Source organism: Eptatretus burgeri, chromosome 5 (assembly GCF_056783735.1).
Source record: "Eptatretus burgeri isolate ZD-2024b chromosome 5, Ebu_testis_v1, whole genome shotgun sequence".
Taxonomy (NCBI): domain Eukaryota; kingdom Metazoa; phylum Chordata; class Myxini; order Myxiniformes; family Myxinidae; genus Eptatretus; species Eptatretus burgeri.
Genome location: NC_140965.1, coordinates 21,992,304 through 22,009,948, shown reverse-complemented (window position 1 = coordinate 22,009,948; position 17,645 = coordinate 21,992,304). Strand labels below are relative to the sequence as shown.

Genomic DNA, 17,645 nt, shown 5'->3' with positions numbered 1-17,645 from the left:
CACACGGGACAGGCTCACTTAAGCAGCTTGTTTCGTACGAGTTCCGTCAAGGGTGTGGAGGCTCGGTAGATTGCTTCGTGGTCTCTAGGTATTTTGAAGAATTGGCAAATAACCCTGTACCACGTGGTAGAAAAAAATTGGCCCTTCACGGTTCTTGCACGAGGACCCGTCGGCTTCGGACTTATCCGGGCAACGATCTATATTCCGGGTGATCGGTCGGGCCGACTCGACTTGCGGTTCCGTCAGAGCAGTCAGCTCGCGGCGACGCACTGACTACCGTAACAATATCTATACTAATAAATGTGTGTGTCTTCCATAACTCCAAAACCATGAAACCTATCAGCCTGAAACTTAAATGCATAAGAAGGGAACTCCAAGGAAGTGCATGAGTGAAAGTTGGATGGTTAGGTTAATTAAAACACCCCTTTTGAAGATAATTAACAGCCTTATTCAATTGTATACTTTATTGGGCGCATCCTTGGCCACCGCTCTCTTTGGGGTATTAAGGCATATCCTGGGTTACCTTGCTGTGGTCTGAAGCCGCCATGTTTTTTGGCCTGCTCAACCATGCTTTGACTTGGAACAGGCTGCAAGAATTTTGAAACGATTTTTTTTTTGGACTTTCCTCGCTCATATTATCCAATCCCTGTTCATCATACGTATGAATCCCTGGATACGTTGCATTGTTTATAAACGCCTGGAGATGTCAGCGTTTGTGGCTTTATTTCATTTCCGCATATGCCATCATCTCGAGACTCTTAAACTAAGCCGAGTTTCAAAATTTCAGCTTCAGAATTGAACTTAGGAGCAATTCAGGCGACTAAAGAAAAAAGTGTTCATTTGTCCAATTCGGACATTGCTGGGGCGTGGGTTTTTCGACGGCAAATGGTAACCGCTTGCCAAGCCAGGCGTTCTGTCAGAGTGCTTGCTTGAGTACCACTTTCCGAGCACCCTACAGTCGATACCGGTACAGTTTGTGTCCCGATCGGGACAGTTACTACAAGGTAGAGGTACGTATACAGTGCACATGGATGTGGTACATATAGGTAAATTTGGATCTGCAGGGACTCTCCGCGGGTTTGTGTGGTCGTGCCATGCCTGTTACGGGCGCTGTGGTGGCAAAGTTTCATCCTGTATCTTATGAAGATTTTATCAGGTTTTCTTTTGTCCTCGCGACTGTTTCTAAAGTATTTGGTTATCGGGTGTACCTCACAAAGTTCATGTTTTTCTTTCTGAGTTTCAAAACAAAATATAATTGATAACACCCGATTTCAGAGCCGTTTGCCATATTTAATGTTTTCTGAATTACCGAGCCCAATTTTTTTTTTTCCCACCTGTCACACAGCTGTTTATAAAGATGAATGTTTCTGCACATCTTCTTGAAACATCTATAAATGCAACGTTCCTCTCTCCCGCTCCCTCCACTCTCTTCCCCCCTACCTCCTCTTTCTTCCACCCAACCTCCTCTTTCTTCCACCCTACCTCCTTTCTCCCTCCACCTCCTCTTCCTCCCTCCACCTCCTCTTTCTCCCTCCACATCCTCTTTCTCCCTCCACATCCTCTTTCTCCCTCCACATCCTCTTTCTCCTTCCACATCCTCTTTCTCCCTCCACATCCTCTTTCTCCCTCCACATCCTCTTTCTCCCTCCAAATCCTCTTTCTCCCTCCACATCCTCTTTCTCCCTCCACATCCTCTTTCTCCCTCGACATCCTCTTTCTCGCTCCACATCCTCTTTCTCCCTCCACATCCTCTTTCTCCCTCCACATCCTCTTTCTCCCTCCACATCCTCTTTCTCCCTCCACATCCTCTTTATCCCTCCACCTCCTCTTTATCCCTCCACCTCCTCTTTATCCCTCCACCTCCTCTTTATCCCTCCACCTCCTCTCTTTATCCCTCCACCTCCTCTCTTTATCCCTCCACCTCCTCTCTTTATCCCTCCACCTCCTCTCTTTATCCCTCCACCTCCTCTCTTTATCCCTCCACCTCCTCTCTTTATCCCTCCACCTCCTCTCTTTCCCCCTCCACCTCCTCTCTTTCCCCCTCCACCTCCTCTCTTTCCCCCTCCACCTCCTCTCTTCCCCCTCCACCTCCTCTCTTTCTCCCTCCACCTCCACCCTCTCTTTCCCCCTCCACCTCCACCCTCTCTTTCCCCTCCACCTCCACCCTCTCTTTCCCCTCCACCTCCACCCTCTCTTTCCCCTCCACCTCCACCCTCTCTTTCCCCTCCACCTCCACCCTCTCTTTCCCCCTCCACCTCCACCCTCTCTTTCCCCCTCCACCTCCACCCTCTCTTTCCCCCTCCACCTCCACCCTCTCTTTCCCCCTCCACCTCCACCCTCTCTTTCCCCCTCCACCTCCACCCTCTCTTTCCCCCTCCACCTCCACCCTCTCTTTCCACCTCCACCTCCACCCTCTCTTTCCCCCTCCACCTCCACCCTCTCTTTCCCCCTCCACCTCCACCCTCTCTTTCCCCCTCCACCTCCACCCTCTCTTTCCCCTCCACCTCCACCCTCTCTTTCCCCCTCCACCTCCACCCTCTCTTTCCCCTCCACCTCCACACTCTTTCCCCCTCCACCTCCACCCTCTCTTTCCACCTCCACCTCCACCCTCTCTTTCCACCTCCACCTCCACCCTCTCTTTCCCCCTCCACCTCCACCCTCTCTTTCCCCCTCCACCTCCACCCTCTCTTTCCCCCTCCACCTCCACCCTCTCTTTCCCCCTCCACCTCCAATCTCTCTTTCCCCCCACCTCCACCCTCTCTTTCCCCCTCCACCTCCACCCTCTCTCTTTCCACCTCCACCCTCTCTTTCCCCCTCCACCTCCACTCTCTCTTTCCCCTCCACCTCCACTCTCTTTCCCCCTCCACCTCCACTCTCTCTTTCCCCTCCACCTCCACTCTCTCTTTCCCCCTCCACCTCCACTCTCTCTTTCCCCTCCACCTCCACTCTCTCTTTCCCCTCCACCTCCACTCTCTTTCCCCCTCCACCTCCACTCTCTCTTTCCCCCTCCACCTCCACCCTCTCTTTCCCCTCCACCTCCACCCTCTCTTTCCCCTCCACCTCCACCCTCTCTTTCCCCCTCCACCTCCACCCTCTCTTTCCCCCTCCACCTCCACCCTCTCTTTCCCCCTCCACCTCCACCCTCTCTTTCCCCTCCACCTCCACCCTCTCTTTCCCCCTCCACCTCCACCCTCTCTTTCCCCCTCCACCTCCACCCTCTCTTTCCCCCTCCACCTCCACCCTCTCTTTCTCCCTCCACCTCCACCCTCTCTTTCCACCTCCACCTCCACCCTCTCTTTCCCCTCCACCTCCACCCTCTCTTTCCCCCTCCACCTCCACCCTCTCTTTCCCCCTCCACCTCCACCCCCTTCTTCCTCTCCAGCTCCACCCTCTCTTTCCCCCTCCACCTCCACCCTCTCTTTCCCCCTCCACCTCCACTCTCTCTTTCCCCCTCCACCTCCACTCTCTCTTTCCCCTCCACCTCCACTCTCTTTCCACCTCCACCTCCACCCTCTTTCCACCTCCACCTCCACCCTCTCTTTCCCCCTCCACCTCCACCCTCTCTTTCCCCCTCCACCTCCACCCTCTCTTTCCCCCTCCACCTCCACCCTCTCTTTCCCCTCCACCTCCACCCTCTCTTTCCCCTCCACCTCCACTCTCTCTTTCCCCCTCCACCTCCACTCTCTCTTTCCCCTCCACCTCCACTCTCTCTTTCCCCCTCCACCTCCACTCTCTTTCCCCCTCCACCTCCACTCTCTTTCCCCCTCCACCTCCACTCTCTTTCCACCTCCACTCTCTCTTTCCCCCTCCACCTCCACTCTCTCTTTCCCCCTCCACCTCCACTCTCTTTCCCCCTCCACCTCCACTCTCTTTCCCCTCCACTTCCACTCTCTTTCCCCTCCACCTCCACTCTCTCTTTCCCCTCCACCTCCACTCTCTCTTTCCCCCTCCACCTCCACTCTCTTTCCCCCTCCACCTCCACTCTCTCTTTCCCCTCCACCTCCACTCTCTTTCCCCCTCCACCTCCACTCTCTCTTTCCCCTCCACCTCCACTCTCTCTTCCCCTCCACCTCCACTCTCTCTTCCCCCTCCACCTCCACTCTCTCTTCCCCTCCACCTCCACTCTCTCTTTCCCCCTCCACCTCCACTCTCTCTTTCCCTCCACCTCCACTCTCTCTTTCCCCCTCCACCTCCACTCTCTTTCCCCCTCCACCTCCACTCTCTCTATCCCCATCCACCTCCACTCTCTTTCCCCTCAACCTCCACCCTCTCTTTTCCCCCTCCACCCTCTCTTTCCCCTCCACCTCCACCCTCTCTTTCCACCTCCACCCTCTCTTTCCCCCTCCACCTCCACCCTCTCTTTCCCCCTCCACCTCCACCCTCTCTTTCCCCCTCCACCTCCACCCTCTCTTTCCCCTCCACCTTCACCCTCTCTTCCACTCTCTCTTTCCCCTCCACCTCCACTTTCTCTTTCCCCTCCACCTCCACTCTCTCTTCCCCCTCCACCTCCACTCTCTCTTCCCCCTCCACCTCCACTCTCTCTTTCCCCTCCACCTCCACCCTCTCTTTCCCCTCCACCTCCACCCTCTCTTTCCCCTCCACCTCCACACTCTCTTTCCCCTCCACCTCCACCCTCTCTTTCCACCTCCACCTCCACCCTCTCTTTCCCCCTCCACCTCCACCCTCTCTTTCCCCTCCACCTCCACCCTCTCTTTCCCCTCCACCTCCACCCTCTCTTTCCCCCTCCACCTCCACCCTCTCTTTCCCCTCCACCTCCACACTCTCTTTCCCCTCCACCTCCACCCTCTCTTTCCACCTCCACCTCCACCCTCTCTTTCCACCTCCACCTCCACCCTCTCTTTCCCCTCCACCTCCACCCTCTCTTTCCCCCTCCACCTCCACCCTCTCTTTCCCCCTCCACCTCCACCCTCTCTTTCCCCCTCCACCTCCAATCTCTCTTTCCCCCCCACCTCCACCCTCTCTTTCCCCTCCACCTCCACCCTCTCTCTTTCCACCTCCACTCTCTTTCCCCCTCCACCTCCACTCTCTCTTTCCCCTCCACCTCCACTCTCTCTTTCCCTCCACCTCCACTCTCTCTTTCCCCCTCCACCTCCACTCTCTCTTTCCCCTCCACCTCCACTCTCTCTTTCCCCCTCCACCTCCACTCTCTCTTTCCCCTCCACCTCCACTCTCTCTTTCCCCCTCCACCTCCACTCTCTCTTTCCCCTCCACCTCCACCCTCTCTTTCCCCCTCCACCTCCACCCTCTCTTTCCCCTCCACCTCCACCCTCTCTTTCCCCCTCCACCTCCACCCTCTCTTTCCCCTCCACCTCCACCCTCTCTTTCCCCCTCCACCTCCACCCTCTCTTTCCCCTCCACCTCCACCCTCTCTTTCCCCTCCACCTCCACCCTCTCTTTCCCCTCCACCTCCACCCTCTCTTTCCCCTCCACCTCCACCCTCTCTTTCTCCCTCCACCTCCACCCTCTCTTTCCACCTCCACCTCCACCCTCTCTTTCCCCCTCCACCTCCACCCTCTCTTTCCCCCTCCACCTCCACCCTCTCTTTCCCCTCCACCTCCACTCTCTCTTTCCCCTCCACCTCCACTCTCTCTTTCCCCTCCACCTCCACTCTCTTTCCCCTCCACCTCCACTCTCTTTCCACCTCCACCTCCACCCTCTCTTTCCACCTCCACCTCCACCCTCTCTTTCCCCCTCCACCTCCACCCTCTCTTTCCCCCTCCACCTCCACCCTCTCTTTCCCCCTCCACCTCCACCCTCTCTTTCCCCTCCACCTCCACCCTCTCTTTCCCCTCCACCTCCACCCTCTCTTTCCCCCTCCACCTCCACTCTCTCTTTCCCCTCCACCTCCACTCTCTCTTTCCCCTCCACCTCCACTCTCTTTCCCCCTCCACCTCCACTCTCTTTCCCTCCACCTCCACTCTCTTTCCCCTCCACCTCCACTCTCTTTCCACCTCCACTCTCTCTTTCCCCTCCACCTCCACTCTCTCTTTCCCCTCCACCTCCACTCTCTTTCCCCCTCCACTTCCACTCTCTCTTTCCCCCTCCACCTCCACTCTCTCTTTCCCCTCCACCTCCACTCTCTCTTTCCCCTCCACCTCCACTCTCTCTTTCCCCCTCCACCTCCACTCTCTCTTTCCCCCTCCACCTCCACTCTCTCTTTCCCCCTCCACCTCCACTCTCTCTTTCCCCTCCACCTCCACTCTCTCTTTCCCCTCCACCTCCACTCTCTCTTTCCCCCTCCACCTCCACTCTCTCTTCCCCCTCCACCTCCACTCTCTCTTCCCCCTCCACCTCCACTCTCTCTTTCCCCCTCCACCTCCACTCTCTCTTTCCCCCTCCACCTCCACTCTCTCTTTCCCCCTCCACCTCCACTCTCTCTATCCCCATCCACCTCCACTCTCTCTTTCCCCCTCAACCTCCACCCTCTCTTTCCCCCTCCACCCTCTCTTTCCCCCTCCACCTCCACCCTCTCTTTCCACCTCCACCCTCTCTTTCCCCCTCCACCTCCACCCTCTCTTTCCCCCTCCACCTCCACCCTCTCTTTCCCCCTCCACCTTCACCCTCTCTTTCCCCCTCCACCTCCACCCTCTCTTCCACTCTCTCTTTCCCCCTCCACCTCCACTTTCTCTTTCCCCCTCCACCTCCACTCTCTCTTCCCCCTCCACCTCCACTCTCTCTTCCCCCTCCACCTCCACTCTCTCTTCCCCTCCACCTCCACTCTCTCTTCCCCCTCCACCTCCACCTCCACTCTCTCTCTTCCCCCTCCACCTCCACTCTCTCTTCCCCCTCCACCTCCACTCTCTCTTCCCCCTCCACCTCCACTCTCTCTTTCCCCCTCCACCTCCACTCTCTCTTTCCCCCTCCACCTCCACGCTCTCTTTCCCCCTCCACCTCCACTCTCTCTTTCACCCTCCACCTCGTCACTCTCCCCCATCTTTTTCTTCCCCCTCCCAGTATTCCCCTCAGCGAAGCAACTGGTGGTATTTGCTCGTATTAGATATAATATTGTTGCTGTTGTGGAAATTCACAGAACACCATACAGGTCCTTTCGATCAGTTATGTCGATAAGTGCGTGTTCAGAAAAGATTTCCCCACCGATGTTTTACAGGCAATTATTCGTGTGCAGGGCTGTGAATCTTCAGTTAACCGTTATTCTTTTGCTATCGTTATTTTGGACCAACCTCCTCACAACAACCACCTCCACGACCAACCACTTCACAACAACCACCTCCACGACCAAACCGCTTCACAACAACCACCTCCACGACCAAACCGCTTCACAACAACCACCACCACGACCAACCGCTTCACAACGACCACCTCCACGACCAACCGCTTCACAACGACCACCTCCACGACCAACCGCTTCACAACGACCACCTCCACGACCAACCGCTTCACAACGCCCACCTCCACGACCAACCGCTTCACAACGCCCACCTCCACGACCAACCGCTTCACAACGCCCACCTCCACGACCAACCGCTTCACAACGCCCACCTCCACGACCAACCGCTTCACAACGCCCACCTCCAAGACCAACCGCTTCACAACGCCCACCTCCACGACCAACCGCTTCACAACGCCCACCTCCACGACCAACCGCTTCACAACGCCCACCTCCACGACCAACCGCTTCACAACGCCCACCTCCACGACCAACCGCTTCACAACGCCCACCTCCACGACCAACCGCTTCACAACGCCCACCTCCACGACCAACCGCTTCACAACGCCCACCTCCACGACCAACCGCTTCACAACGCCCACCTCCGCGACCAGTCGCTTCACAACTCCCACCTCCACGTCCAACCGCTTCACAACGCCCACCTCCACGACCAACCGCTTCACAACGCCCACCTCCACGACCAACCGCTTCACAACGACCACCTCCACGACCAACCGCTTCACAATGACCACCTCCACGACCAACCGCTTCACAATGACCACCTCCACGACCAACCGCTTCACAACGACCACCTCCACGACCAACCGCTTCACAACGACCACCTCGAGGACCAACCGCTTCACAACGCCCACCTCCACGACCAACCGCTTCACAACGACCACCTCGACGACCAACCGCTTCACAACGCCCACCTCCACGACCAACCGCTTCACAACGCCCACCTCCACGACCAACCGCTTCACAACGCCCACCTCCACGACCAACCGCTTCACAACGCCCACCTCCACGACCAACCGCTTCACAACGCCCACCTCCACGACCAACCGCTTCACAACGCCCACCTTCATGACCAACCGCTTCACAACAACCACCTCCACGACCAACCGCTTCACAACAACCACCACCACGGCATCCCCTCACCACCTATGCCACAACAGCAACGCCTCACCTTCATCTCCATTGCGCCGCCATCATTGCGCCAGCCACAGCGAATTCCCCACGAACAAAATCTCTGGCACCAGACGCGGGGACTGTCTCTTTTCTCTCTCTCTCTCTCTCTCTCTCTCTCTCTCTCTCTCTCTCTCTCTCTCTCTCTCTCTCTCTCTCTCTCTCTCTCTCTCTCTCTCTCTCTCTCTCTGTCTCTGTCTCTGTCTCTGTCTCTGTCTCTGTCTCTGTCTCTGTCTCTGTCTCTGTCTCTGTCTCTGTCTCTGTCTCTGTCTCTGTCTCTGTCTCTGTCTCTGTCTCTGTCTCTCTCTTTTCTTTCTCTCTCTTTTCTTTCTCTCTCTCTTTTCTTTCTCTCTCTTTTCTTTCTCTCCCTTTTCTTTCTCTTTCTTTTTTTTCTCTCTCTTTTCTTTCTCTCTCTTTTCTTTCTCTCTCTTTTCTTTCTCTCTCTTTTCTTTCTCTCTCTTTTCTTTCTCTCTCTTTTCTCTTCTCTCTCTTTTCTCTTCTCTCTCTTTTCTCTTCTCTCTCTTTTCTCTTCTCTCTCTTTTCTCTTCTCTCTCTTTTCTCTTCTCTCTCTTTTCTCTTCTCTCTCTTTTCTCTTCTCTCTCTTTTCTCTTCTCTCTCTTTTCTCTTCTCTCTCTTTTCTCTTCTCTCTCTTTTCTCTTCTCTCTCTTTTCTCTTCTCTCTCTTTTCTCTTCTCTCTCTTTTCTCTTCTCTCTCTTTTCTCTTCTCTCTCTTTTCTCTTCTCTCTCTTTTCTCTTCTCTCTCTTTTCTCTTCTCTCTCTTTTCTCTTCTCTCTCTTTTCTCTTCTCTCTCTTTTCTCTTCTCTCTCTTTTCTCTTCTCTCTCTTTTCTCTTCTCTCTCTTTTCTCTTCTCTCTCTTTTCTCTTCTCTCTCTTTTCTCTTCTCTCTCTCTTCTCTTCTCTCTCTTCTCTCTCTTTTCTCTTCTCTCTCTTTTCTCTTCTCTCCCTTTTCTCTTCTCTCTCTTTTCTCTTCTCTCCCTTTTCTCTTCTCTCCCTTTTCTCTTCTCTCCCTTTTCTCTTCTCTCCCTTTTCTCTTCTCTCCCTTTTCTCTTCTCTCCCTTTTCTCTTCTCTCCCTTTTCTCTTCTCTCCCTTTTCTCTTCTCTCCCTTTTCTCTTCTCTCCCTTTTCTCTTCTCTCCCTTTTCTCTTCTCTCCCTTTTCTCTTCTCTCCCTTTTCTCTTCTCTCCCTTTTCTCTTCTCTCCCTTTTCTCTTCTCTCCCTTTTCTCTTCTCTCCCTTTTCTCTTCTCTCCCTTTTCTCTTCTCTCCCTTTTCTCTTCTCTCCCTTTTCTCTTCTCTCCCTTTTCTCTTCTCTCCCTTTTCTCTTCTCTCTCTTTTCTCTTCTCTCTCTTTTCTCTTCTCTCTCTTTTCTCTTCTCTCTCTTTCTCTTCTCTCTCTTTTCTCTTCTCTCTCTTTTCTCTTCTCTCTCTTTTCTCTTCTCTCTCTTTTCTCTTCTCTCTCTTTTCTCTTCTCTCTCTTTTCTCTTCTCTCTCTTTTCTCTTCTCTCTTCTCTTTTCTCTTCTCTCTTCTCTTTTCTCTTCTCTCTTGTCTCTTCTCTTCTCTTCTCTCTTCTCTTCTCTCTTCTCTTCTCTTCTCTTTTGTCTTCTCTCTTCTCTCTTGTCTTTTCTCTTCTCTCTTCTCTCTTGTCTTCTCTTTTCTCTTCTCTCTTCTCTTTTCTCTTCTCTCTTCTCTTTTCTCTTCTCTCTTCTCTTTTCTCTTCTCTCTTCTCTTTTCTCTTTTCTCTTCTCTTTTCTCTTTTCTCTTCTCTTTTCTCTTTTCTCTTCTCTTTTCTCTTTTCTCTTCTCTTTTCTCTTTTCTCTTCTCTTTTCTCTTTTCTCTTTTCTCTTCTCTTTTCTCTTTTCTCTTCTCTTTTCTCTTTTCTCTTCTCTTTTCTCTTTTCTCTTCTCTTTTCTCTTTTCTCTTCTCTTTTCTCTTTTCTCTTCTCTTTTCTCTTTTCTCTTCTCTTTTCTCTTTTCTCTTCTCTTTTCTCTTTTCTCTTCTCTTTTCTCTTTTCTCTTCTCTTTTCTCTTTTCTCTTCTCTTTTCTCTTTTCTCTTCTCTTTTCTCTTTTCTCTTCTCTTTTCTCTTTTCTCTTCTCTTTTCTCTTTTCTCTTCTCTTTTCTCTTTTCTCTTCTCTTTTCTCTTTTCTCTTCTCTCTTCTCTTTTCTCTTTTCTCTTTTCTCTTCTCTTTTCTCTTTTCTCTTTTCTCTTCTCTTTTCTCTTTTCTCTTCTCTTTTCTCTTTTCTCTTCTCTTTTCTCTTTTCTCTTTTCTCTTCTCTTTTCTCTTCTCTTTTCTTTTCTCTTCTCTTTTCTCTCTCTTTTTCTTTTCTCTCTCTTTTTCTTTTCTCTCTCTTTTTCTTTTCTCTCTCTTTTTCTTTTCTCTCTCTTTTTCTCTCTCTTTTTCTCTCTCTTTTTCTCTCTCTTTTTCTCTCTCTTTTTCTCTCTTTTCTCTCTCTTTTTCTCTCTCTTTTTCTCTCTCTTTTTCTCTCTCTTTTTCTCTCTCTTTTTCTCTCTCCATCCCATCCTCCCTCCACATCCTCCTAATACAGTGCAGTCCCATCTTCCCACACCTCTCTCTCCCTCCCTCTCTCTCTTTCTATCTCTGGATGGTAATCATCTTTATACGCGTTTGGATGATGGTTATGTCCAGGCAGGGTTTGTCTCCAGATGTGTCCCGTTGGTGTTTATCTCCAGACGTATCCAGACGGGAGTTTTTCTCCGGACGTGTCCGAGCGGTGTTTGTCTCCATACAGCTTGGGTCCGGACATGGCGGCGTTTCTCTGTGTAGTATTTATTTCTTGTATGACCGTTAGAAAATGAATTTCAAACATTATTTTGCTTCCGTCTTCGCTGCTATTCTGTTCAGAATAATTTTGATGAGACTATGAATTGCAATTGATGCCCCACCACATGTCTGCCTTCCCTTCCTCTTACCTCATGCTGCTTTCCATTCTCCCACATCTCCTCACTGTCCCTCCCTCCTCACTCCCCACCCCTCCTCACTCTCCCTCCCTCCTTGCTCCCCCTCTGTCCTTGCTCCCCCTCCCTCCTCTCTCTTTCCCCTCCACCTCCTCACTCTCCCCTCTCTCTTTCCCCCACCCCTCTCTCTTTCCCCACCCCTCTCTCTTTCTCCCCTCTTCCTCCTCCCCACCCCCTCTCTCAGTATTCTCATCAACGAAGCGACGGGTGGTATTTGCTGGTATATAATACTCACAGAGCCTTCATTCGCCTTCATCATTCGCTTCACTGGCGGACCAATTAGTCAGCCTGTTTGCCAAAAATTGCTATATTGGTCACTTTGGCATCACTTTGCAGACTCAAAACAGCCTCTGAGGTCAAGGCCACATTTTCCATGTTATCCCCCTCACAAAGTTGTATTTGTACCTTGAGTTTGTAACTTAAAATATGTGCAGAGTTTGTAGCCTCCACCTCCTCCACCACTCTTCTCACCCCATTCCCACGTCCCTTGCTGTTAGAAATGTTTCCCTCACACGATGTCCCTGGCTCACTCTGGTTATTATTTTTCCCACTTTGAGAGGCCCCTCCATTTTTGGCAAGAAGGATGTGAGATGTGAGCATATATTAATTGTCTATCAGTGGGACATTTGTGAACAAGCATTTAATGTCAAACAAGGCGATTATGTTGTCCGCACTTATCGGTGTTGCAGCACAAATTGCTTCTGCAAATGTCAAAGAATCTTTGGTCACGAAATGTGAAAGCGAATCCAATACTGGTTGTAGTACCTCTCCCAACCACTTGGCAAGTTCATGTTGTGCTGAACCAACCATGGATTATATCGATCTTCGTGGGACATTTTCCTTGTGAGTCTTGAGCAAGCTGTACATTCTTGGATGGTGGGCTCCAACATGTTTGATCCTGTTGGACAACCCCTTTGACAGTTCACCGTGCTTGTGGAGCTGTAACAGCCGTTTGGTGATCTGACTTTCCAACCGTGACGTACGATCGTGTTCAGCTGCACTTCCCAGTTGTTGGACTGTTGTTTCATCTTTGAGGATATCCATCATTTTGTTAATGTAATCGATCTTATTCAAGGTTACAACTTCAGTGCCTTTTTTAGGTTTACAAATGTGAATATCACCATTCCTATTTCTCATCAATCCTCTTATTGCCAAGAGACAGTCTCATTGCATGTAAAAGTCCTAGACATTGTTTGGGATTACACAGTTGGAATGTGTGAGGTCCGATGTCTATACTCCTCCTCCTTGCTCCTTTAGTGTACAGTTTAGCTAGGCCATGATCTATACACCGCCTAATTTTATTTTCCCATTAACAACCTTTTTTTTTTTTTTGCAATTACGTAAAGATTGGTGTTTCCGTCAGCAAAGCAACGGGTCTAGCATTCGAGTAAAACTGAAAAAGCCTGTTTGTCCGCTGTATGAATGCAAACCTACATCGTCAATGCATAGCCTGCCACACAGACGCGAATACACCAGCACACACAATACACACCACAAAACCATATAAACGCCACACAAAACACCACACAATACAATTCCTGGTGGAGATCTCCAATTTCTGATTTCTCTTTCCAGTTACTTTGGTTATTAGAAGTGGCTTTGAAAAAAACGCCACAGTAAGCTGCTACCTATACACCTTAACACGGTGTTTGTCCAAGGTGCAAAACCCCTTGGGGGAAGGGGGCAAATGAAGTTGCTGCCACCTTTGTGGTATGACCCTTAGCATGGGTGAAACTCTTCTGTATGTGTACGTAAATCCGTATTTTTGTAACAACCCAAACGGAGGTTTTTGTATTTTTGTCATCAGAAAAGCATGCCATGATTATCGGGAATCTTGATGATATTCCGATATACTCATTTTATTTCTTAACCCAGTTCATCCGGATGGGGTGCATTGCTAACACATCATGACCACGATTATGTGAATTACTCCGATGGTCGTTTTTTTAATGATGTATATTTGTATAGGTTAGCTGGGTATAAAAGCTTACAAGCGCGTTGCCTTGATCAGATGTCCGCCAGGCAGGATAACTTGTGTCTGTCGGTAAATACGGAAATGGCGTCGATCATGGGATTTTGTTTTAATCTCCCCATTGCCATTCCCTCCTATGAACTTCACGGAAAAGACTGAAGTTCTGTCTTTACATTGAATGAAGTGAAGACACGATTCTGCAGCACACAAATACAAAACCTGATAAAATCTGTTGGTCGCTGTGAAGTTTGTGACCCCATTGATAGGAGACCAATAAATATAACAAGGAACTTTGATGCAGGAGGAGGCCATTTGGCCCATCATGCTTGTGCTGCACCACCACCACATTACATAAATCCGTCAAGCTCTCGACTCAGTTTCACTGGGGGGAGGAGTGGGGATGAGAAAAGTTTGGCAAGCACAGGGACGAGAGTGTTGTACTGTAAATGCAAATAAAATCAATATCTTAAAACTCATTTGTTTATGATGGCTTGCAACTTTCCCTTGTACATGTGGGATGGTGTGTTTATTGACCCCTGAAAACATAAGGGGGGGGGGGTAGTGAATGCTCTGGTTTACACTGGAGCTTGGGTAATTCCAGGAAACCCCTCCATTAGATGACTCGTGAGTTTAAAGGGGTAGTGAATGCTCTGGTTTTGCATCAGGAGCGAGTGTGATTGTGGTAAACCGCTTCAGTATGTGACGTGTGACCCCCCCACCCTTCCCCCTTCGTAAAACACTTGTATTCAAAGTCCTGGAAAGATATGTGGTGTTCAGTATTCATTTCTTTTATGATAACAAAATGCTGTACGAACTGAAAACAATCGTCCTGGCAATGGATGTTCAGGTGAAATAAAAAAATTCTTCCCCAAATATCACTTTCTATTTGCAAAGTATTTTGTTACAATCTGGACAGGATCACCCCCCCACCCCCCCAAAAGGCATATTTTGATTTCAATTTTTCAAAATTTCCCGGGAGGCATTCCCCCGAATCTCCCTAGTAAAGAGTCGTTTTACTCATTACTTTCCTTCTTTAAAAAGTTCTGCAGTTTCAGCTATGCATTTCCCCCCCCCCCCCCCCGAGCAAGTTTGGTTGAGATTAGATAAATAATGACCGAATGTATCGTCGTTACACAGACACAATTTGGCATCTGTCTGTATGTTAGAAAGAGAGATGCCAAATTGCATATTTTAGTATGATTGAAAACTTTGTCATTATTAAAGTAAAGGCATCCCGACTTAGCTCTGTTCCGCCAGGCTTGCAGCAGTTGGTGAAGTTTATGGAAAGATCCTTGTTAGGGGTTTGTGTTGTTGGAGCTCCATCCAGTATTTGTGTCCTTGTGCAAATATACTTGTTATTTATTTATTTATTATTGCTGTCCTGTGTTTGCTATATTGTCTTTTACACTTGGTGAGGGTTAATGGGGGCAAAAAAAATGGCTGTGGATGGAGGGTGACCTGAGATGGTGGTGAACGAAGCCTTGGAGGGAAGAATGAGATTGAAGAGACTGAGGAAGTTGGTTCCACAGGTGGGGGAAAAAAAGAGGAGCAAATATGTGGAGGGCAGGTGCACAGCGAGTCTGGACTTTTGAAGTTTCACGAGAAGGGGGTTACTCGCAGACTGCATGTACTCTTCAGAAACCTTGGTGGAAGGGGTTGGGGGGGGGTGGGTGCAGAGCATGGAAAGGGCAGTGGGTGCAAGACCAGAAAGGAGGTAGTGGAAGACAGAGAGACCACTGACCTGTCTGCAATGTGAAAGTAATCGGCTCAAAGACCGATTCATCATGGGAGATTCCAATGATCTTGAAGGCCTTGGTTTCTACGGCCTCAAGCTGATAAAGGTGTGAGGCAGGGTTGCCAGCCAGGAGGGGCGAGCAGTTCTCCATCAAGCTGGGGATGAATGTCTTGACTTTACATATAAGCTGGTATGTTGGTACACAGTTATTAAGTTGGATTTCTCATATGGTTCTCCATCAGAAGAATTTGAGTTTACAAAATACAACGAATTTTGGGGGATTTTTTTGCTGTCAGTTATTTTTTTTTCCATACATGGTCTCGGCTTGTGGAAGAGCAAGGACACAGAACAGACCAGGATGCAACATAACAAAGGGAACAGCAGGAGAAAGGGGAAATGCCAATAGCTGGGCAGAGGGAGAAGGTAGATGGAGACGAACAAACAAGGGATGCAGGTAACGATGAGGGTTAGGGGAGAACACAAGGGGTGGACAAGATGGAAAGCTTTTTAACATCAGCTTGGGTTTTACTTTGTTAAAGGCATGTCCTCTGCAGTCCTGAAAATGAGCAATTTACTTGCAGCATCAACGCGGATCGCAGTTCTCAGGAGTACCAGGGAGGATGTGGCAAGCCCAGCCAGCAACGGAGCTGGCCAATCCCGGTCAGTTTCTGTGAGTCAACAACACTTCCGAAAAGCACTGAAGCAGGTAAGATGGCTCACAGGGGGGTTCTAATCCTAAAAAAAACCTTTATATGAGCAGCTTTTGGTGTGTTGCAGAGGTTTATTCCCTGCATTACAATAATTGGTACATTGAGCACTTTGTTTCACTGCTGCTTCGAAAAAACCGATCTTCCCAAATGAAAAAAAAATAACTCATTCGAGCTTAATGGTGGTTCCACTCACAGGCGCTGTGGCAGCACAGACAACGGAGAATTGTGGCCAGGAAGTTGATGTCCTGCGTGATTTCACACAAGTCGAGGCAAGGTGTGCTATAGAGTGGTTCACTCACCTGATGTACTGTTTTATTTTAAAGACTTGAAATTTCTGATCAGTGTTTTGTGTTTAAAATGTAATCATTTGAATTTTTTATCCTTCTGTGATGGTGAGAACTAAACTGTAAGCTTGGACCATTGCAATATTTTTGCATATTCATTCAGCAGCGGAATAGTCGTGACATACATTCACCATTTCTATTATCCCCTTGCTTTTTGAAGGAAAAAAACAAAAAAACCTGTCTGTCCATCACACTATCTCCTCCTAAACGGTTATGCAAAAATTCACCAAACTTATAATCACCACCTGGTAAGAAGGTGCAATAGCAATATAATTTTGGGTCCCGCCCCTGGGACGGGGTCAAAATGTCAAATACCAAAAAATGCAATTATGGGCACATTTTTAAACGTTTTTTAAAAATGAAACTTTGTATATGCAATCAACATTAGGGGACACATGTCATCTGCAACAATTTTTGGGATTTGATCCCCAGGTTCATGCCCCAGGGGGGTGGGGACTTGGTCACAGGGATCAAAACGGAAATTTTATTTCACTCAAAATTTGATATTGGGTCATTCCTGGTGGAACTTTTTGCTATCTTTCAACTTTGCTTTTGGTGGGAAGAATGGGGATTTGCGATGGTGCGCCATCGACTTCGCTCTCGTTATTGTTTTTCTACAGTATTGAGGCTCATGGAAGAGCAGAACAATAGGTGGCAATGGATGAACATTGAAAATGTGGGTAAAGGTAAAGCAATGGGATAACAGCAAACCACTGTGATGAAAGAAGACGTGTGTATTATATTTGTTGATGCAAATTAATTATTTTATTTTTCGTTTCTAATAAATATATCTCCATGGAGTGCTATTGTGTTGCTCACACATGATCTTGTGATCGGGTCATCATATCTTAGAATAGATAAGCCAAACACGTAATGATGACATTCATTTTGTTTTGTACATTTTTTTGTTTCATTTAAAGAGTTCACAACGTTGTTGGTAATGGAGCATTACACCACCAATAAAACCGTTATTTGGTATCGCCACACGTATTGATCCAAAAATCAGTCACAAACTAACTGAGGGAAAGCTAAAGGACAAATAAAGGAGGAATATATAATTTATTGCCGTGTGCACGGCCCCTATGTCAACTGCTATCACCAGAACAGCATCTACCGTGGAGACCGATCACGACGGAGATCAACTCCGTGAATGACTGCGCTTTACGACAATTTTGTCGCAAAACGAATCTGAGTGGAGAATGCTCTTTACACTCCAAACGAGGTCTAAAGCATCTCGGCTATTAATCAAGGTTATTTGTGCATTTTAATTATTCTAGGGGTCTCGAGTTGCAAAAGTTTACAATGCTGTCTCCCAACAACACGTGAACAAACAGGATGACATCCCTATCAACGTGTCCTTAATACAGCCTTCCATAAGTCCGAAAGCTACATGAAAACCGGGGGCCTATACCTTAAATCTCTGACCTAACCCCTCCCGCCACCCCCCCATCACCACCCACCCTCCCTGCAAACATAACAATACTAGCGATACCCGTGCACATGCACGGGATAGCAG

At 49.2% G+C, this 17,645-nt stretch overlaps 1 protein-coding gene across 2 annotated transcripts in view; it reads left to right on the top strand.

Annotated features, from left to right (window-relative positions):
- Positions 1–16,344, top strand: part of LOC147026041 (putative Polycomb group protein ASXL3) — a 40,218-nt gene extending 23,874 nt beyond the window's left edge. For both annotated transcript variants that reach the window (XM_085881028.1, XM_085881027.1), the window contains exons 5-6: positions 15,657–15,781; positions 15,981–16,344. In XM_085881028.1, the coding sequence (XP_085737154.1) occupies positions 15,657–15,781; positions 15,981–16,070 (215 nt within the window). In that variant the 3' untranslated portion in view covers positions 16,071–16,344. The remainder of the gene's footprint in view (positions 1–15,656; positions 15,782–15,980) is intronic.
- Positions 16,345–17,645: the final 1,301 nt, after the last annotated feature.